Here is a 23692-nt window from a genome sequence, read left to right on the forward strand (position 1 = left end):
ATCCAATCAAATAAGCTACAGAAAATGAAACAATAATATTTACATGCAATTCACCATTTACCACCCTGTGTAGCCCAACAATCTCAAGTATTTTGAGAGGAAAAACAAAGCAGTGTGTGCAACAGGATCTAAAAGATCTAATAGACCAATTTTTGCCCTTGAATCAGTTCAGTATTCCATATAACACATACTTTGACAGACATTAGGAAACTTTAAATGTTTCACTAATCCTAGCAGGCTTCATAACATCTTGACAGTGTTTATTCCTACCTGTTCCAAAGGCTGTGGGAGTAGGTTTTAATTTAGTAAAGTAGCAGTGACCTTGGAAACAGTAGCAACACTGTGTTACCTCCTAGGTAACTTTTCTGTTCCAGCTCCTGAATGACCAGCTGTCAAAAAATTCTCTCAGCATGAATTTGATGGATAAATTTTCAGTATTTTGACTAATTCTTAACCTAATTATTGAACATAAAGCAACATTAACCTACAATTTATAGTCTGAATATATCCCGCTTCATTGATTGCAAAGTTTTTCAACAAACACAATAGGGAAAATGGGGTATTTTTCCCTTGTATTATTCCTTATCAAGTGAAGTTTCTGTATTCCTTTCCATTGCTTAGGTGCCTAGCTAGTAGCTCCGTGTGTTAAATCAGTTGCTAATTCCCTAATCATATGCCTTTCTCTCAATTGCTTTTGCTAAGTAGCATTTGCATTTAATTAAGTACGTCTTAATTAGTTGATGGTTAATATTCGTGAAGTAATTTTCTTCTAAGAAGCCTAAGCAGAAACAGCACTGATTTCAATGAAGACAAACACACCAATTTCTCACATCTGTTCATTATGCAAAAATGAAAGAAAGTTGGCCTAATAGTTTAATGATATGAAAGCACGCTAGGATGGGAAGCTGTTTCATTTGGTGATTTGTGTGTGAAAATTTACTGGTTTGGTCTTACTGCACAATTTCAAGTAGTATTATACAGTCTGTTCCTTACTAAAAGAAGCATGACTCTGGCCACTTAATAAAAATTAAAAACATTTTTAAAATGTGTATTTCCTTCTAAAATTGTTTCCAATGGGAAACATCATCTTTGGATGTAACTGGTTAAAAATAATGAACTCACACCTTCAGATACAATACTAATGCCTCCAGTAATCCCATTTTTATCTTTAGTAATGCAACAACATGTGTTCCTCCATTTATATTAGAGTCATCTATCAGGATTACAGACATGTAATACAGCCTAAATTTGACAGAGGCAAGTAATAACAGGGAAAGGAATAGAATAGTATTTCTTTATCCAAATAATATTTTTTTTTATGTAAAATCAGTGTCATCTGTCACATATGCAGGAAGGCCAGATTAAGCAACAGAATTAAAAAATAATATTCCATAACTTTGTTACCTTAGAAATATATAGTAACCTGAAGTATGCATCTGGGGTTAAAAAATAAAGAAACCAGCTTTTTTTTTTTTTTTTTTGCCATTGAATTGCAAACTTGTACATACTGTTTGAACTCTTCACTTGGTAAGAATGAGGAACGTGGAAGAAACTCTGTTCTATTTGTCATCTTAACAATAACATTTTGGGGTATCCACTTCCAAACTTTTTCTCTTATTCCTTTATCCTCTCTCTTATCTTGCAGTATTTTTTGCTAGATTTACTCAGGCTGAAAAACTAAGTCACATGCATTTCACCCAGAAAATAAGGAAAAAGGTTTTCCACTCTGCCTGCATTTTACTTAAATTTTTAAGTGGTAGTGGCAATGGCACCCACACTAACAGCTCCCCCAAGCATACAGAGATCACTTGGTTACCAGTGAACCTCCCAGTCTAAAAAAAAAAAAAAAGTTATATATACACACACACACACATGCAGTGAGTTCCTTCAGTACACAGAGAGGAACACTGAGGGCATCTTACAACGCTAACTATGGCTTAAAAAGTAACCACCTTTTTATCTCTGACACAACACTGTAAGTTACTGACTGCAAACTTTGTGTTAGACATCAAAAACTCACGGCAAACTCTTCTTGCAGATGATACCTCCTCTGAATTTCTGCTAATTCTAATACCACTTGAATACCCACCAGCATGAAAGAGGCTGTATCTGAACTATTAATGTGAGTACCAGTTGAAGAGACTGATCTAAAGAGGAATACTGAAGAATTCATCCAAATTAATTAAAATGGGACTTTGAAGGAGATTAGTTAAACTGTACTAACACTGTGTATGGTTATCCTTATTCAGAATGAAAGACAAAATTCTTAACAAATAGAATTAAGGCCACCTTAATTCTGAATAAGAAGATTCATATACGTGTTTAATATAGCTGAACTGAAAATATTTTTGCAGTTCATTTTCATCCACTTTCCTAAGTGTCACCATACAGAAGAGACAAAGTAAACAAAAACTGAGACATATGCCTTCAGCTGAAAATCTCCTATATTTTAACTTTACACCATAGTAGTCCACAGTAGTCCAATATTTCTAATAAAAAACCCGTGAGAGTACCTACACATTGCCTAACAACAGGAGTAAGACTCTCCTACTGCTTGACAGGTAGTTGAAGCATTTTCATGGTTCATTTGCTAATGTAGTCTTACTGAGAATGATAAGGAACAGAGAATACACATGTATTGATCATAACCAAGCACAGTTGCCTTCTAATGTCAAATAAGCCAATCAAACATTATCTTGATATGAAAGAAAAAGTAAGTTTGATGATAGGCTACAGTCCCATCGAGGACAAAATCAATATTAGTCATGGGACCAAGTGGGATCAATATGTCAGACCAATAGGCCATTTTAAGCAGAATGGAGAAGGGAGCACAAAAGTGCTGGCAGAGCTAGAAGGAGACAAAACACAATGAGAATCTGGAGGATGAGATCACTTGAAAATTCACACTATCTCTAAGCACTTTTGGCAAAAGCACTAACTCACCTTAAAAAGCTACAGATGATTCTGAGATTAACTATACATTCTTGTGAACTTTTTATCAAGCCACAAACGTAGTGACAAAAAGATATAAAAGTACAACTTTAAATATAAAATAAAAAATACTATCTCCATTTGTGTGTAAAATGTAACAGAAACTCTATTGCATTTAACAGTGGGAAAAAAATTTCCTTTGTCAGACTTTAGAAATATTTGAAGTTTTAATTCAAACATGGGTAAGAAAAGGATTGAAAAGACGTGGATTTGAAAATGCAGCTTGTATCTATTTCAGTATTGCAATAAGTCTTTTTGTTTAATTAGAAAACAAGACGTTTTATTAACCACTGGCCATTAGATTACTATTTTTTCACTACCAAGTATTATTATCAAATTTTTAAATTCATTAGATATGGACAAGCAGTGTGCTGTAGCCTTTAAAAAGGTTTCACAGACATTTTATTGTAAATGCTATTTTAGGCATTTCTCCCTTCCAATAAGCTCAAAATTAAGTGGAAAGCAAGTCCAGGAAGGGCATTAGAATGTCAAGAATTTCAGACCAGTATGGTCAGAAACAATAATTCTGATATGTTGATCTGAACTAGATTAACATTCAGGGGCATGAGTTAGGAATAGAAATAAGAATAAAAAAGAAATAATAGGCAAGTCTACAAAAAGAGTAGCAAGAAAACAAAGTGACAGCTCCAGTAACATCAGTATAATGACAGTGCTCACAACAGTCAATCTTTGCAACAATTCCCTACACTAAGGTACTAATCTGCATATTTCAAACAGCTACTTTAAATGGCCTGGTTTTCAAGAAATGCTGAATACTCATAACTTCCATGAACTTCAGGTTTCTTATTTGCTGCATAAATATCAGTTCTCAAAGATATCTTCATAAATTTAAGCTTAAATATTCACAAAGTTGCATCTTATTCACTGCACTGCATCATAGTTGCAATGCAGGGTCATCACCAAACATTTTCCTAGAGTTTGGCCACCAACATTTTAATGTTATTCCTCTCTCTAGCACAAGATCACAACCCACAGCTGAAGAGAATGACTAAAAGCAGGCAGCTGACAGAATATGAGATGAATTTTCCAGTTATCTAGCATTTCACAACTCTGCAGTGAATTTGCAGCAAGTTTACAACTATGCATTCATAGCGATCTGCAATACCTCTTGCCACACAAATACCCTTGCAACTCAAAAGGGGCTTTAAGAGAATATGATAGTTTTATATACTAAAAGATGATTTGGAAACATTTTCTTTGCATTATTCATCCAGCTGAACCTAGTAAAGAGTTGTCACTCGGTATGTAATCTGACAGCTCAATTCAATCACAGTTAAAACACAGGACCCAAGAGGTGTAAAAGAGATCACTGCCACTGTCATGTTTACACATTTCTGAGAAGCAGGTTTATAATTAATTTCATGGATGCTTCTGTCCATGTCCTACTACTGGCAGATAAAATACAGTCTTTGGAAAACATCCTTTTATCCATCTTGCAATGAATATCATCTCATCATTACAAGTGGAAAGCACAGCATGCCTTTAGGGAGCTCAGACTGTGAATTAATCTTGTCTTTTGGAAACATTCTCACAACTGATTCCTCTCTAGAAGACAAAAATGAACCCTTTTAACTTTTCCTTTCTTCCGGTCTTTCAATAAACAGACTTAGAGAAAGATCTCTTAGTACAGCAACCAGAGATAAACACCACTACATCCTGTAAACCTATGCTAAATTAAGAAAATACAGTAACGTTGACACACACAAATACAAAAGTAGCAGGGACACATCTGAAGTATTGGCACTTACAACTGTTCTACTTTGTTAGTAAGTTTCACAACCTAATATCCTAAAGTCACAGAAACCGACAGATTTCACTGCAAAATTCAGCCTGCTCAGAGAAATCAGCTGTTCCCTGGAAATAAAGCTCCCTTTCTCTACTAAGAAGGACACCATTGGTTTTCTAGAAGCTTCCCACAAGATTTAAGATGCTTCTAGCCAGCATTATTCTTCTTTTTTCCCCATCTTAAAAATAATAATAATTTTTTAAAAAAGCATTCTAAGGCATTCAGAATAAGAAATTTGCTGTAGTTTCTATTTAGTAGCTTTTATCTGGAAAACCCTAATGCAGCAATTTGCTATTTATAAAATAGTATCAGTACCAATACAGGATGTCTCAAAATTAAACCCAAATATCTGATACTTCCTAGGGCAAGATTGACACAGCTAACCCATAAATTACCCTCAAAATTATGTGAAAAAACCAAACTGCAGTAAATGCCAGAATTAAAGTTACCTTTGTATAATGCAGGTTTTGAATTGCATAATCACATGCCTACTATTTTTCCACTGGGTCCCTTTCTTCTTTAGTTCACAGATTGGAAACTCCTTAATGAATAGATATTTGGTATTTTTAGTTTCATTCTCTTTGTTCAAGGCATGACTTTATGTTTTACTTACTACATATTAATTAAAAGTGTTATTAAAACAGAATTGACAATTTTTTCTAAGATAATTCTTTCGTGGCTATCAGACACCACTAATATATTTATTCTCAGAACACTCAAGATGTGACAGGTCAGTATTATTTATATTTTGCTGATGCTGAACAAAAGCAGAGCAAAATTAAACCCAAAAGAATGAAACTGTTGTCTCAAAGACAAAGTATTCATTAGCACAAAATGCTCAATTAATCCCCAAAGGAGATATATCTGTTTCACAAATAATTAGCAGGTTCTGTGGGGAAAATGTCATGTAGACCCAATTAAATAATTAAAGATTTCCATCTGATACATTCACATAAAGACCAGACAAACAACCTTAATTTCCTAACTGAGGGCTTGGCTTTGCAACCTAAAATATTTAATTTTGATATAATGCTTCTTTCCAATTTTCTAGTTTAAAACAAAAGCAAAATGAGAAACAGTACTTCAGCCATGGGTATTACACTCCATGAACACTCACTGCTCTGCCAGGTGATCTCATGAAACAAAATCAAGAGCAGGCTCTAAGGCACTGCATTCCAGTTCTAAAAGTGACAAGTTTCCTTCTCTTGCTTCATATCCAGCTTTACTTTATCCAGACTTTAATCCCAGTCAGTCACTGCCCTCACTGTCCCTTTCCCCTGGCTCTACCAAGTTCTCTTCAGCTGCCTGTCAAATTCTACTTGGAGCTGACTGTCACCAGAATGAATCCCTCCCCAGATCATCTTCCTAACCCCTGCCACATCAAAACATTTTACAACTTCCTTTGAGTTTCCTATCTTCTTTCAGTAAACTGTCCTGGAGAGAACTAGGGTCGAATCCTACCTTTACCCATCTCTTAACCTCATTCTTTGATTGGTACTGGTTTCTCTCTACCTCCTTTCAAGTAAACTGTCCTGGAGAGAACTGGAGTCAAACCCTGCCTTTCCCCACCTCTTAACCTCATTGTTTAATCAGTACAAGTTTCTCCCTCTTCTCTTCATTCCCCTTTTTACCAAATCCTGAGTAGGAATTTATTCCTTTCCCTCTGCAGTGGGTTTGTGACTCTATGTAGCTGAAACTGCAAAAAGCAACGGGCACCTCCTATGAAGAGACTGGGATCTTCAGTTTTTAATCTGATTTGGAGCAATCATTAAAGCTGAGTATGTTTCACTCTTCGTTTGAAGTTTCTTAAATATTCAGTGGAGACGGTACTTGTGCAGGGCACAGGAGTCACAGGAATTGCAAAACAACACAGATTATCTTAAGGCTCTTTAAGTTGCCACTGGAATAGTTATCTTGTGACACCAAATATCTCCTGGCATCTCAGAGTGTTTTACATTAATCCGTACTCAACACAAATTACAATCTGAAAGAAATGTCAGACAATGAGCTGCTTAAGGCTGGAAGTACTGAGAATAAAATTCCTATTTATTCTGGCTCAATGTGATGGGCTAATAAAGACATTTTAATCATCACCATTTACCAACACACAGCTTTGTAGCTTGATAACATATTAAGAAGATTTACCATTATCATGCAGGTTGTCAGAAAACATGAAGAGATCTGTGCAATGTTTTTTTTCCTGAGATGAAAAGTGGACACCTATCAAATCTAATGAGAGGATAGTGTCTTAGAACATTATCATAAGGGTTAGTACTGTGGAATATCATCTTCCAAGAAAGCAGCATTTAATTTATAACTATGTCATACTATTATTAAATATAACATTATTAAATGTACCATTATCTTTCCTGAGGATGTTTTCTGAAACTATCTGAAGTATTTTCTGAGTCTTTTCTAGAGAATTAATACATGAAACACAAATAAATAATAATAATAAAAAAATCAATACTGGGTTTATAAATCCACTTCTATAATCCAACTGTAAGGCCATAACCCCCTTTTTTGTTTGTTTATTTCACAACAGCAAGTTTGAAATACTTATTAAATAGAGATAATGTAAAACATTAAACTGATCTTCCAAAAACCAACTGTTTTGACATTGGAATCATCTCCCAAGAGAAGTAGTGGATTCACCTACATTAGAAAGTTTCAAAGCCCAGTTTAACAGGGTACCATCTCATTTAAATTACATTCTTACCCTGAAAGTTTGGCCTAGATGATCTTTGAGGTCCCTTCCAACCTGGTATTCTATTAATCTAGAAAGGTTGGACTAGATGATCCTTGGGGTCCTTTCCAACCTGGCATTCTGTGATTCTGTGAAATCTATCTACAGTTATTCCTCTCTGTATTCTTGCTATGCTGAAGCTTGGATTCTAATTAGTCTGGGTTTCTGCTTTGCAGGCTGCTATGTAAATCAAAACTTATGCATCATAATCCCCCCATTCCAATTTACCTACTGCTATGACAAGCAGTTCTTGAAACTATCTACTTCTCCATCTTGTGTTGCCATCAAAACCAAAAGCAGGTTACTAAGAACATTCATCATACACTGCATGCAGCTGCAGCCTCTGTGGCATATTTGCAAAATATTTGTGCTTCCCACTGCGGCAATTTCTACTTCTAGACATTAAATAAATTTTATGTACACAAGTAGAGCTTCCCTGTAAAGATGTTAAGAGTACATTAGAAGTAAGCATGCCATAACCCATCAAACTCATCTGACTGGACAGTCAATCTATGACACATTAATAAAGATTTTGGTAATTAAGTTGGCCCACCTGTTTTTGACTTTAATACACACCTTGGAAGGCTATGCTGCCATTCAGTGGGACTTGGACAGAGTAGGCAGCTGGACAAAGCTGAACTTAATGTTAAGTTCAATGAGGATAAGTGTAGAGTCCTGCACCTGGGGAGGAATAACACCACACACCAGTACAGATTGACCTGACGGAGAGTAGCTCCACAGAGAAAGACCTTGGAGTCCTGGTTGATAGTAAGCTATGTGTGGGATAGCAATGTGCTCTGGTGGCCAAGAAGATCAGTGATGTACTTGGTTGAATTAAGAAGACTGTGTCCAGCAGGTAAAGGGAGGTTCTCCTCCCCCTCTACTCAGGCCTTGTTAGACCACATCTGGAATACCGTGTGCAGTTCTGGGCTCCCCAGTTCAAGCGTGACAGGGAACTGCTGGAGAGAGTTCAACAGAGAACTATGAGGATGATTAAGGGACTGGAGCATCTCTCTTATGAGGAAAGACTGAGACCCCTGGAGCTGTCTAGTCTGGAGAAGAGAAGGCTAAGGGGCGTCCTTACCAATGTCTACAAATGTCTGAAGGGTATCTGTCAGGAGGATGAAGCCAATCTCTTTTCAGTGATACCCAGTGATAGGCTGAGGGGCAATAGATGTAAACTCAATCACAGGAAATTCCATCTCAGCATTAGAATTTATTTTCCTGTGAGGATGATGGAGCACTTGAGCATGCTGCCCAGAGTTGTGGAGTCTCCTTCTCCAGAGATCTTCAAAACCCACCTGGATGCATTCCTATGTGACCTGCCCTAAGTGGTCCTGCTTTGCATTGGGGCTGTACTCGATGATCTCTGGAGGTCCGTTCCAAGCCCTAGCATTCTATGATTCTATACTCTGCAAACATCAATGTCTCTGTAGGCATTGTCCATACCAAGTGCAACTCTGTGTTCAAGAAAATATGATGAATTGGAAAGAAGGATCTATTTCACTGTCATGAATGATAACTGTGTAGTGTGCTATGCAGATGGAACTCTGGCTTTATTTACTTATCCCTTTAACTGAAATCATTATCTCACATTTCAGGCCAACTGTTAAAAACATTGACAAAGCAAGTGATCAACTTAAGTCATCCCACATACTGAAATCACTTCATGTAATATAAATGCTAAAAGCATCCATTCTTGGATGTAATTTAATAAGGAATGTCAATTTCCCTAATGTCAAGATCAGAGGCAAGACAAAATTGCTATGACATATTAAATGTGACCTTTTATTGACAGAAGAATTACCCATTATCAAACTTCCTGAAAACTGAAATAGGATCATTTAAGCAGTGGTGTGCACTAAATTTTCCTTATATTCCTTTACATTAAATAAAACAAATCTTGTTAAAAAGAAATGTCTTAAAAATCCAACACTGTGAAACAAAGTCCTGAGAGTATAAATTTTATGGTCCTTCAGACTGATTGTATTTTACCCTCAGTAACAAATTCTGACATAAAACAAACAACTAATAAACATATTCAACAGTTTTTATGTAACCAGACAAATTAAAGGAAAGGACTAGGTTATAAATTTCACATACTATGGGTTTACAGTGAAGAAAAAAGAATGTATCTTATATTTGATTTAATCCCTCAGATGGTCAGCCAAAAAGCTGTTAGGCAGAAAAAAAACAGTTCCAATCAATTCTGTAATGACATTAGCTAGGAAATTAATATTGGGAAATGATGACTAATGCCCATATGACCAAGTTCCTGTAAGTGTAAGGCAGTATGTGCTGAAAGAAACTGTCATTAGCTACTGTATTTCTCTACTAATTGACTGCTGAGCATTGGCCAGATTTTGATCCGGGTTCTCTTACAGCATTAACTCAATAATTCAATGTAATTTGAATTTGAATCTGGCTTTTCATTCTTTTTAAAGAACTGAGTCATAAAGTGACACAAATTAGGTATTTTGTTTCTAAATAATCATAAAATCCAACCAGTCTGATGGTTCAAAGCATACAAGCAGACAACAAACGGCAGAAGAAATCAACTCTTTATACCTGGGCACACCTATAAAGCTTCCATTGATTCTCTTACTGTTTCCCATAATGAAAATTAATGAAGTCCAGCAGCTACTCATTTAGCATATATTTGATTCAAACCATAAATATATAGAAAGAACAATTTTTAAACCAGCCAAAATATTTTAAGTGAAAATGGTTGCATGAGCTGATCTTAATTTTTTCCTGAAGTTTAAGAAGATATAAAGCTAAAAGCAAAAAAAAAAAAAAAAAAAAAAAAAAAAAAAAAGAAACTAAATACTATAGAAGAAAATGCAAATGGCACAAAAGAATTTTATAAGCTTCACTGCAAGGTAAAATTCAATAAAAAGATTGCAAGAAGTATTTCAGAAATAAATATTTTTAAGTCTAAGCGAAAGCAGAAAAAACAACTAAATCCTAAAAGATTATCACATAGCTATCTTCAGTTAGTCACACTAGCTGAGAATAAACACAGATGAAGAAAATGTACTCTGCCATTTTGGACAGTAGAGTCTCACCATACTAAGCAGTTTGAAACATCTACATCTTTTAATTAAGAAACCAGACTAGTTTACCTTCCATATATTTTAATTAACTACCAACACCATTGTTTTGTCCCCAGTATTGCAAGCAGGATAGAGCCCACCACTTTACATCAGGATATACTGATGTTTGAGGAAGACAAAATATATGTCACCTGTGTACTTTCAGGTACCAGAAGAGAACTCATAGCACTCAACTACATCAGCAAACATCTCAGCATAGACAACTTCAGGAATAATTTTGCTACTTCAAAGAGTTGCAGGAATTTGCATAGATATGAAAAGCTTTGCTGTTGCCATGGCTCCCTCTTCTAAGGGGAGCCACCTCTCACAACTGTAAGGCAGGATGTGGCAATGAGTCCTTTCCTTTCCCCTGTGGAGCTAACTGTAACCCAACAATTAGTGAGCTTGAACAAGGCCTGAAGAAATTTGCCCTTCAAAAGTGAGATCTCTTTTATCCAGAGTAACACATACAGTGGTACAAAGCCTGGTATATTATAAAGGCTGTAAATCAATTTATTATTTACACATTCCTACAAAATGAGCAATTTCAGCCTGCTGTCTGAGGGTCAGAAACATGCTGCAGACACTACAGACACTGTCAGTACTTCTGCTACAGAGTTGAGAATTCAGCACAAATATGAAAGCCCCAAACCCTATAATGAACAAATCAGCATTTTGTAGACATTTTCAGCAGTCGTTAGCTTTGCAGATTCTTTATGTTAGAAATTATTTTGTCCTATTTACATATGAGGAGTATTAGTGTATCCACTACAGGGTGGACAAGTGGCCAGCTTTCATACTATAGACTGTCTCGTCAAATATTACATAAACAGTTTTGAAAATGCATTCTTCATAGATTCCCATAGCTACAAAGTAATAAGGCAAACTCAGCTGTTGTAAAATCACTGTTCTGAACTGCATTGAAGTGTTTAAATCACATGTAAATACCTCTCTGTGGGCATGCATGCAAGTTTGCCTTTAGTATGTTACATATGTATGAACATACAAATAACAATATATTTAATTTACGAAATCATTCTATCATTAGCAAAAGTTAATCTGTGCCACAGAACATTATTCACAGGTGTCTAATTCTTAATGATTATGATTGAGGAGTTCTGATCACTTTCTGCCTAGTCTCACAGTTTCCGTAACCTAAAGGAATTGTTTGTTTTGTTTCTCAGAGCATGTCCTTTGTGAAATTTCCTGGAAGACTGACCAAGAAATTTATTCTGGAAAGGTTATTTCCACAGTAAAAGGCTCAAGTTACATTTATATAATAAAATACATCAAAGTTCATTATAGCCTCTGCAATGACAGGCTGAGGTACTGACTGTCATATTTTTTTCAGCCTGAATGAAAATTCTGATTACTGCAATCCACTGTGGAAAGAGAATGACAATCATAGGCCTCCAGCAACAACGTGGGAGGATAATGTATTGTTTGCTATTGTCTTGAAGGCCATAATGACTCTTATCTTTACACCAAATTGAAGAGGGAAGCTCATTCCAATTATATAAAACAATCTCACAGACACTGCTACTTGATTCTAATTCTGAAGTAAAACACCCAGGTCAGGACATGTTATCCCAAGTAATTATGCTTTAAGCATATAAAATGATGCAACAGTCCATAGAAGGAGAAAAAAATCATTAGTGTTGGGTTTCTCTTATGTTGAAGCTGAACATTTACAGCACAGTGCTTGTTCTGAGAATTACAAAGCCAACCTCTTTCATTTTATAAAGCAGAAGCCAAGGGATAAATACATTTTTCTTTTAAGTTGCTTTGATCCGACCTCTCCTATCCAGGTATTGATTTAGGATTGGCTAATTAATTTATAGGAACAAAAACAACCTCAGAAAGCTCTTCCAGAGACCAAAGAGAGCATTGTTAAGCTTAGGTCACTTTAAGCAACACAGCAAACTCAGGTAATTAATGCTGTCCACACAGTTTCCCTTTGCAGTCATTTGTACCTGTAAAACTGAACAAAATTCCCTATGAGACAACTATAGCAACACAGAATAATCATTATAGACCTTTTGCATCCTGTTAATAGAACCACAGCCTTTAACTGATAGCCAATGCAGCCTTGCCCAAGAAGTACTCAGAGAACACTGATTACACAATTTCCTATGATGATTAATTTAAACCAAGCTTAGACAATGGAAGAGGAACATTCTCTAAAATTTATTCATTGCAAACTAACCTTTTTTTTGCTGTGGGGCTTGATGCAAAGCTGACCTGACTGCATGGTGCTGCTCTCTCAGATTTTGCAGAGCAGAATCTGGATGCCCACAAGTGTTAGGTGAAGGATACCAGGGGTATCATCTGCCAGGGTAGGAGGCCAGAGTACTAGATGGGAGCTACCCAGGAAGTGGAAGTGAGTGCTTAGGGGAACATTGAGGAGTTGCCTGCTAGATTTTCAGTGGGTTGGTGCTGTGCATGGCAAAATAAGGAGATAATTAAGCAGAATTAGCTTGAAGGGAGGGGACTAGAGAAGTTGGTGGGTCCTTACTTCTTACTTTGCTTCCTTCTACTATATCATGCTAATCTTTCTTCGGAATCATCTAAGGAAGAACCGCTTGGTATTACTGGCAAAGATCACAGAAAATCATTTACCAAGAGAAGGAAGAGCTGAGATAATCCATTACATTACTTTGCACTGGTTTTGCACTCTGTCCAAAGATACAACTATCTTTGTGAGTGACTGTATCTGTGCAAAACAAACCATAATTTCAATTTGTTTTTTCCTTTCTTTGAAGCTGTGCCCACAACTCTTAATCTTGAAGACTGACAGGCACATGGTCAAAGCTCAACTTCTCACTCCTTCTGGGACAGATTGCTGATACAGGCTGTGTATAATGCCATATAATTACAGCAATATATAATTCAGAAAGACAAGGATTAATACTGGAAGTAAAAAAGTTAAATCACAGGTGTTCCTAATCAAATCTGGCCAAAATCAAAGCCCACAGAGCATGAAGAGCAAATCCTGTGAGTTTGAAATAGAACAACAGAAAATACCATGTGCGTAAAATATATCTCAAAATTCAGTAGCTTGTTACGGTTACATAAATTAGAGTCAATTTAAATGTCTGTATTACAATTTAGTAAGAAATTAGGCTAATCAGAAGTTAGAGATGCAAGAAAATACCACTTCTCAAAACCAAAGGAAAGACTATCGCCAAAAAAAAAAAAAAAATCAGAATTATTTAGGAAACATTTCTATGTTTGAGGGAAAGGCCACATGTCACCTGAATATGTATATAAACAAAATTTCAAATAATTTCATATTGTTGACAAGAAATTACTACAGTGTGGAGGGAAATATTTTGAGATAAGGACATAAAATGTACCAGATTCAATATTGTAATTCTATGCTAATCTGGTTCTGAGTTGAAAAAATGGGTACCACTTCTCTTAGGTGTATGCAGGGAAACAAAGCTTATACTCTAAGGTTTTACATTTAAGCCCCAAAATTCAGTTATGACCCAAATTCCAGGGAATAAAAGCTCAAGATTTAAGTCTCTCTGTAATCAGTTCTTATTACTTCTGATCAATTTAATTACAAATTCGTTTGTGCAACTGTTAAGCACTCATCAAAAGTGACCTCTTTCTTAATCCTTTACATCTTTTACAATCCTTTAGAATTTTTTTTACCATAACTACGCTGTAATCAGTACAATTATTTTAGTTTATATGTTGTTTTAGACTATATTACTATGAATGAATAAGGAATATTTTTACAACAGTAATTCATGAGTCTTCCATAGATTAAAGTATTTTGTAAGCAGCTTTCCAAATTGGCTTTTATGACTGTCATGCAAAATCTCTTATCTCTCACAGAGGATAATTGGATAATAATGGGCAAGACTGTGAAACCAATACCAGGCCATACTTTTCAATAAATATATTATTATTTTTCTTCCAGTTATACCTACTGCAATGTGTCTCACGTTACTCACACTTTATTTGGTTCTGGACTCAGAGGATCAGTTTTGTTAGAAGAATTACATCAGGGAATTCAGTCTGACCAACTGAAGAAGAACTGGTTTGTATTTCCTTTGAGATTCTCAAAGTTTCTTCAGGAACCTTTGAAAACCTACACTGTGTAGGTGAAGGAGCTTGAACCTAGAGCAAATAGAGGGCCCATTCTTCCTAACCAATACTATAGGTCTTTTCTCTCTACTCCAGACAGCTTGGCCTTACAGACTGAGAAAAACACTGCCATGCTTCTGGACTATGTTTTAGCATCCTCTCTCTACTTGGTGTCGGCTGTGGTAAAAAGCATCTTACCATCACTGTTAACACAGACGACAATAGGAACCTGTGTCCCAGGGCCACATGGCTTCTCGTTGTCAGGAATGCACTCCTCCAGCCCTGTGATTCTCCAGTCATAGCAGGAGGGCTCCTCACACGGGATGGCTTCCAGAAGGTGAGGGCAGTTTCCCGTTCCTCCCGTAGGCTCATTGGTGATGCGCCGTTTCCTTAGTTTAAAGCCTGAAACGTCCATAAAAATACAAAAGGCAGACTCAGTCAATTCTAAAATGCAAAGTGAAGAGATTTTTTATCTACCTACACCTGAGTGAGCAGTTATGTGTAAAGTATACTACAGACACTCAGTGCACACTGGATTTTAGATAACTGGATTGAAAACTCATTAAACCAGAAAGAGAGGTGAAAATTAACCGCAGCATCAAAAAAAAAAACAAAACCCAAAAAACCAGAGAGCTTATTCAGTACGCTTTGCCTTAAACTCCTGTTTATCCTGGTCATACCTACTCCAGGAGTCGTTTCCTGTACATCTCTCTTGCCAGATCTTGATTAAATTGCTAGGCTGCCATTTCTCAAACATGTTGCTTGCTTTCTTCTCATGTATCTTGCAACAGGGTTGGATTATCAAGTGAAATCCATTTATAAACATTCTCCTCCCCCCAAAAAAATTAAAATAACAAACTACACCTCTAGAAAAGGCAAGGCATGAAAATAAATCCAAGTCCTATGAACAATTTTTCAGTAATTAAAATGACAACATTCCCTTGCAAGAATTTACAAGTTGTTTTAAGACTATCCAAAATCATTTGGGATTACAGAAAGTGATGGGCCTTTAGTGTGTCATCTGACAGACCAGTGTCAGTCTCCAAGAGGAACTCTTCTCTTCACTTTCTGGATGACATGTTGAGAAAGACAGATGAAATCTATAGTCAGAAAAATCTAAACAAACTGAATGGATTCAGGAAATAGTTTCACATGTAATAATTTTCTACCATTTCTGATATATTGGATTAAAATATTTTTAACTTTGGCAAAGGTTTCTTCCTTTTCACATCTCTTCAAAGCCCCTTTCATCTCAGCATTCAGGCAGTTGAATAATATACAAAGATTTTTTTTTTTTATAAAATCCTACATATAACTCTTTAATTTCTATGAGGACACAAACTAAACAGGGTAGAATTTCCAAACACTTATGTGGAAGGATTGATTCTTTGTTTGAAGAATGCCTCAATTCAATTATAATAGATATTAATTTGAAAACGCACTTCCATGTATATATTTACTTGTTTGTTTTCTAAATTGAAGTGGTCAGACAAATAATGTCCAAATGGTTTACTGACCCTGCCACAAAATTGCAACAAAGGAGGCAATTGATGCACTGTAAAGGGCCATTCCTGAAACACATAGAGACTTGCTGCTAAAACTGGGAGTGCCTGTACAACTTTCACATCCTTCTCTCAAAACTATCAATGCAATTAGAAAATAAAACAGAGGAGTTTCCAGATAAGAGGGAAGTGTTGTCAGCTAAGAAAAGATCCTTGCTCATGCATGCAGGAATAAAGACTTGCATAAAGCACATCCTAACACATTTCCATCAGGCAGTTGCCCAAAACAGTCTCACAAACCTAAACATCACCCCTGAAAATGCAGCACAATCTCTCAGCAATGGAACAGCAACAGAAATAACAGATTATTTGACAGCCATAATCAGAGAAGAGTCAATCCAGTGGGTTTACACACTATTTTTTTCCTTCTTGAATTGATCAAGGTTGGGTCACATTACCATGAGACAGGACTGTAAAACTTGCATTATTGATGCCCAGACTGAAGTGTAGCTAGCAGTACCCCAGGAGGAAGCTACACTAAGCTAATGTGGTAATTACAGTTGCTCAAGCAGACATATGTGGCTCCCCTTTCTTATGAGTGTTTTCAATCAAAGGCTAGTCTGTATTCTCAGCCTTTGTCAGATAATCAGGTTGCAGCAATGACTAGGCCAGTTTTCACCATTTGCAGCCAGGAACCTGCAGACTTCTTACATGAGGTCCTTGTCACTGTTCTTCCTTTCTTGTTTTGACAACAGGTTACTACAATCTGTTCTGCATAAGAATAAACTGAAAAAATATGTGAAAACTGAAACCAGCACATATGTCACCAATCAACTAGTGTCACTTATGAACAGCAAATGGTCCCAACTCTTTGCAAAGCATGCTTCACAACCTACTATTACTCAGCAGTAAATCTTTGAGTGGCTTGGACACTATGCACCTAGAAGGCTGCTTCTATCCTCCAGAAACAGTGCCAAAACTGTGATTTCATCACATATACAAATTGCATCTCCTTCAGTTTGAGACAAAGGCTTGAAATTGGAATTTGACTCTAACAATCCAGATTGACCCTGAGAACTTAGTAAACAGTCTACATTTTTGCCAGCCTTTGTGAAGCAATGCTAAACATAGTCTTAATTCAAAGACCTCCTTTTTAGACTCACATTCAAACATTTAGGTTGGAAAAGGGCTTTAAGACCAAGTCCAACCAATAACCCAGAACTGCAATGTCTACCACTAAACCACGTCCCTTAGTATTGCATGTACATGTCTTTTAAATACCTCTTCAGGGATGGTGACTCAACCACTTCTCTGAGCAGCTTTTTCCAACGCTTGACAGTCCTTTCTGTGAAGAATTATTCCTTATATCCAAACTAAACCTCTCCTGCCACAACCTGAGGACATTTCTTCTCATCCTATCATTTGCTGCTTGAGAGAAGAGACCAACATCCACCTTACAACCTCCTTTCAGGTAGTTGGAGAGACTGAGGTCGTCCCACCTTGAGCCTCCTATTGTCCAGTATTTCACTTGTGGCCTCACCTATTTCTGCTGGCCACAGTACTTCAAATGTAAGCCAGGATGATAATGGCCTTCTTGGCCACCAGGGCATGCTGCTAGCTCACATTCAGATGGGCATCAACCAATAGCCCCAGGTCCTTTTCCAACAGGCATCTTTCCAACCACTCTTGAACAAAACTGTCAGCATTTCATGAGATTGTTGTGACCTAAGTGCAGGACTCAACACTTAGCCTTTTTGAATGACATCAAAGTGGCCTCAGTTCATCGATTCAGCCTTCAGGCAGATCCCTCTGAAGAGCCCTCCTACCCTCAAGCAGGTGAATACCCCTGCCCAACTTGCTGTTGTCTGCAAATTTACTGAGAGTGCAGCCAATCCCCTTGTTGTGAGGATCATTAATAAAGATATCAAACGAAACCAGCTCAAATACTGAGCCCTGGGGAGTACTTGTGACTGACCATCAATCAGATTGAACTCCATTCACCACCATTCATTGGGTCTGGCCATCCAGCCAGTTCTTTGCCTAGTGGAGAGTGTGCCTGTCCATGCCATGAGCAGACAGTTTCTCCAAGAGAATGCTATGGGAAATGGGGTCATGTGCTTTACTACAGTCCAGATAAACAACATCCACAGCCTTTCCCATGTCAGGGGCCTGGGTAGCCACAGAAAAATTGGTCTTGCCATTGACGACTGAGGCAGTGAAGGCATTAAATACCTCATCCCTTTCCATCACCATCATTAAGGTCTAGAACTTGTAACATTCCCTAACAAATAGGGCTACTCCACCATCTCTCCTTCCTGGCCTTTCCATCCTGAACAGGCTATACCCATGCTCAGAGGCACCAGATACACCCTTCTTGGTACAAAATTTAGTATGCTTGCATAGACAGATATGCCTAGTAATTTAGGATTAGGAAATAACCACCACTAAGAGGCTTTGCTGCATTTTTACATACCCTTCTTGGCCTGAGGGTCATCACAGCTTTCATAGGTGCATGGTCCCCAGGCTGACCACGCCGAGGTCTCACACTCTGTAGGACAGGGGATATGGCACAACTGGGAGGTGCTGGGTAGAGGTCCTGTACACAGATTACGGTCCACGGGCCTCGAGGCTGCCAAAACAAAGTCAACACATTTCTCACATGTCACTGGTCTGAATTCTCAGCTCTAAGCAGAAAGAACCATCCTTCATTCAGAAAGGCTGCTGCTGTCTCATCATTTCCCTCTTAAAGATGAAGTGATAGAAAAGTGCCTCTTGGAGAAATGAAACAGAAGTCAGTTTACTCTCTGCATGAACAGAGCCAAATCCAATTACGTGGAGTCAGGAGGACCACTGATATTGTAGCACCCTCTAGGACCTTGTCCTTTCATTTAATGGATAGATTATGTTACAACAGCAGTTGTTCACACTGCACTCTGTGCAAATTGATGTCCTGCTGTCTTAGTGAGCATGTCTTCACTTAGGAAACTGTAAAAAAAACTGTATAAATCCCTTTGCTCCTATATGATACTGTAACTTCAAAAGCCTGGTTAATTAATACTTAAAAGATTATTTTTAAGCTATAACCTGAAACACATAGAAATATGACCACATTTTGTTTTTTCTTTTACTCTAAAGACCTTCAAGTGCATACTCAGCAGTAAGATTTGTGCAGTAGCAGCTTTATTTCAAGAAAGGCTTTGTTTTAGGCAAATACATGTTTTGCATATAATATATAGTGATTTAAAATTATTAAAACTTTGCACAAGACAATTGATTTTTTTTTTCATTAAGCTATTATAAATCTACAAAGAAACATGTGAAGGCAGATTCCTCTATTCCTTAAGGATCAATAAGCCCTGGAATAGGCCAAAGCCATCCTGTTCCTTTGATACTTTTCTCTTTTGAATTCCCAAGTTACAGAAATAATAAGACAACTCTGTATGGTGCCAGAAGTAAGGCAGAGAACTCTAAAAAAAAAATTGTACTTTTTCATTACATGGAAGATTTTAGTGCTCTTTAATAATATAGGGCTCATCAAAATATTACATTAAGCAGAGAATATCTGCTAGAAGGCAAAGTGAAGTCTGCCATAGTCATTCGCTTTGGTTGATTGAAGAAACATACAATTCCTTAAAACAATCTCATCCTACTCCCTCAGCATTTTTTCACAGGAAAGACACCTTATTAATTTTCTGCCAACACTACAAATAATCTCTTTTGATGGAAAGAGCTCTCTGATGAACCATATTTTGAAATAAGTTCAGAATATGATAAAATGTCCTTCTGAAAGACGAGATCAATAACCACAGCTATAATATTAAAGTAAACATTAAGTTTTTAAAATATGGCCTCATTTGTAGATACATATGTGTCTTTCCATTCAAACTTTCTAAGTAGTTAATCTTTCCAGTTACATAAAAAGCATTCAGTTTTCACTTTTTAAGGGGTAAAGGGAATAAAAAAGTCATCACCCTGTTTTGTTTTCCCATGTTGCCTCCTTGGGCACTCTTTTACACCGTGTTGTTTCATATAATGAAAGCATGAAGATGGCAGATAAGTCCTTCAACAGTACTGCCTCCTGCTCACCAACCTCTTAACACAAAATTATATGAGAACTAATACACCTCCCTTTGCATAATGCTATGTTGGAATTAAATTTTATGAGAGAACACTTAGTTTTACAAAAAAGTTTGACATGCACACCTAATGTGCATGATAATCAACATAATATGCATATCTTATATAGAACATGGACATAAACATAATTTACCTGTAATTGAATTGTATATTGAATAGTTTCTAATAAGAAAAGAATAACAGGAATTGCTAACTGCACTTTCTTAACCTTGATTTAATCGAGGAATTACCCAAGTGAGACAGTTACAATTAAGGGTCAATTACACCCCTGAGACACAGCCTTGCTTCAGGGAACAGAGAAAGCATTCTGAGGAATGCTGTGTTTCACCCCCAGTCTGCATCAGGATAAAGCACTTCACCATCACACTATTTTCATGGAATGTTACTCAGAAAAACAACAAAGACATTTCACCAGGAAGCTTTAAATAGCACAGTTTCATATTTGTCATTCTATCATGTTCCATATCTCATCCAGATTTTTTTTCAGTCTGCCAATAGAAGGTACTAGTGTGCTACCACTCCAATCTATTTGGTTTCAACTTAAATTTGTGATAGTCCTGAAATTCTAAAATATGAGGAACTGTGACTATGTTTGGCTTAGAAGTGGGTGACTTAAGGAACAGGAATACTATTTCAATTTTTTGGAACTATCTGTCCAGTTGGAATTCTAGATCTTGTCAGTAAAAAATGGTTAAATGAAATTATCATGAAAACTTTCAGAAAGTATCTGTGTTTTCCACCACTCAGAGTGTAGGGGAAGAAGTGCTTTGGGGATAGGTAAGTGGCATCAATAAATCTCTCAATATGTCAAAACATCTGCTACCAGATCTCTCATATACTGCTTTTAAAACAAAATAATTCAACAGTAAGAAAGGCAAGCTGTATTCCATATTATTAAAAATGTTTTCATCATTGAGCACTCAGGATGTACTTCACGGAGGTTCTTTCTTTGAGATGACAATAAGAAAACTTAGCCTTGCTTGGCTATCTTGTGAACATCTTGCTCCCATTAATATAAATGGATTTCTTTCAGCATCAAAAAAGTATAAATGAGCTCAGCTTTTGTTGCTTATTGTTTAGCAAAGAGTCTTTGAGAGAATATAATGTTGGATACAGAAATTTAACATTTAAAACCATGTCTTATCTCTGTCCTTTCAATCTCTTGTGGCAGCAATAAAGATTGCTCTTTATTCTTTAGCAGTGATGCTGAATGCTGATTAGATTGCGTGCAGTACTACAAGCTCTCTGTGAAATTTGACAAAATTTTTGGCCAAAAATGGAAATAAAAGTGAAAGCATTTTGATAATCTCTCTTTCTTCTTCAATCTAACTACAAAATCAGACCCAGATCTAAAATAGTGACCTAAAAACTAAATTGAGATTCAGTCACTCTGTCCTCAAATAATCTACTACATGAGAAAACTTTAGCTGACTATATTTTATACCCTTTAAAATACCTTAAAAATGACTGCATGTTAAAAACAATTGAAAAGAAAAAGCAATGCTCTGTTCTTAAGCATTTGCTACATTCATCAAGGGTTCAACCTCCCCATTCTTCTCCAAGAGCCCTCAACAGACCAGTGCCCAGTAACAACCAGGCTGGCAAAGAAAGTGAATTTGCATGTGGCTGCATCAGTATAAAAGGCATAATTGGATGTTCCTCCTTCTGGTCATGATGCACTGGTTTCACAGAAAACAGCAGAAGGACATTTCTGCAATTAAAGTGCTCTCACTGGAAACAAGCAAAACCCAAGCCCAGAACACATTATGACCACCAACAACAGAATACCAAAAGAGGATGCTGTGAGGAGGCTAGAGCTGGTAATCTCTCACAGGTAATGAGTGATAGAACAAGAGGGAACAGCCTCAAGCTGCAACTGGGTAGGTTTAGACTGGTCATTAGGAAAAAAAAATCATGGAAAGAGTGGTCAGGCACTGGAATGGGCTACCCAGGAAGGTGGTTGAGTCACCAACTCTGTATGTGTTTAAAGATTGTTTGGATGTGATGCTTGGGGATATGTTTTAGGGGTGCACCTTGTAGAGTAGGGTTAATGGTTGGTGATCCCAAGAGTCTTTTCCAGCCTGAATGTTTCTGTGATTCTATGAATACATGTTATTCCCCTCATTTTCTACAACACTGAATGCTGTTACCAAAAGACATCAGATAATTTAGGGCCTGATCCTCTAAGCAACTACACAAGTCAATGCATGTAAGCAGCTTCTTTGTATGTTTGCAGATCTAGAACAAATCTATGCTCATAGAGGAACTTTCCTCCCATCCTTATTCCACATCAAGGGTTTTAAAGGTACTTGGCAAAAGATGACACAATCTACCCTATAGGCTTACAGTGAGAGAAATGTAATGGCTAAACCCATTAAATATGTGAATAGAGATGAAACAATTTAAGTCAGAGGCAAGTAAATGGGAGAATAAGAGTGGCCTCCAGGAATCTTGATTGTCAGCTGCATAATTACTGCACCAAATACTCCCTCATCTATGTCAAATCTAAATTTATGAATTCTAATGGGAGATAATGCAGACCTGAATGCCATGAAGGATTCTGGTTCAGCTAAGTAATAAAAGTTCAAATTCCTACTGGAGCCTTAACTCTGTGTTTAAAAACTACAGAAGGGACTGGAAATAGCAGCTGTGATGAATGCAATAAAGCAAATTCCAGTGCTCAGAATAGGGAGGAAAATAAGTCACTTGCTAAAATGGTTCAGGAGTGGAGCAGGGAACTGCCCTAGAATCCTTGCTGGCTCATGAGCTTCATTAGCTTCGCTTTCAAACTGATCTGAAATTTCCTGAGAATGCATAAATCTCTTAAATTATTTTAGAGCTATATAAGCATGGTAATTATACACATACAGACAACGCAGTTCCCCCAAAAGGGACATTGCCTCCTTTGCACACGTTTGATTGAAAGGCCAGCTTGGAGGCTTTAATTTACCTACCTGTTATTTCAAAAGTGATGGATAGCAGAGGTGCAGCACTAGCCTTCGACTTGCTCTGTGACTGACTTTCTGAAATAACAGGGAAATGCCACTGTGAGTATATGTGAATGGAGGTCTTTAAAGCAGCCTTACCAAGACAGCATTCACTAAACCAACAGAAAGCTACACTGAAATGAAGGCATTTCCCCACAGCAAAAACTAGTAGGTGTCTCCTCTAGCTGATCCTCGTTCTCAAATTACTCATTGTTTTCAAATGATGGTGTTTTTTAGAGGCACTCATTTGCTTATTCCTAGGAGGGCCTGGAAAGCAGCTCTTGCCCACACTGAATCCAAGATGGGAGGGGAGAGAGAGGGAAGATGAG

General features: G+C 37.0%; 1 protein-coding gene across 1 annotated transcript in view; it reads right to left on the bottom strand.

The window, feature by feature from the left end:
• Positions 1-23692, bottom strand: part of THSD7A (thrombospondin type 1 domain containing 7A) — a 200559-nt gene that overhangs the window by 82373 nt on the left and 94494 nt on the right. The window contains exons 5-7 of the mRNA XM_054384872.1: positions 23331-23399; positions 18713-18868; positions 14936-15139 (exon numbers count right to left, since the gene is read on the bottom strand). Coding sequence (XP_054240847.1) covers positions 14936-15139; positions 18713-18868; positions 23331-23399 — 429 coding nt within the window. The remainder of the gene's footprint in view (positions 1-14935; positions 15140-18712; positions 18869-23330; positions 23400-23692) is intronic.

The sequence above is a fragment of the Indicator indicator genome, chromosome 11 (assembly GCF_027791375.1).
Source record: "Indicator indicator isolate 239-I01 chromosome 11, UM_Iind_1.1, whole genome shotgun sequence".
Classification (NCBI taxonomy): domain Eukaryota; kingdom Metazoa; phylum Chordata; class Aves; order Piciformes; family Indicatoridae; genus Indicator; species Indicator indicator.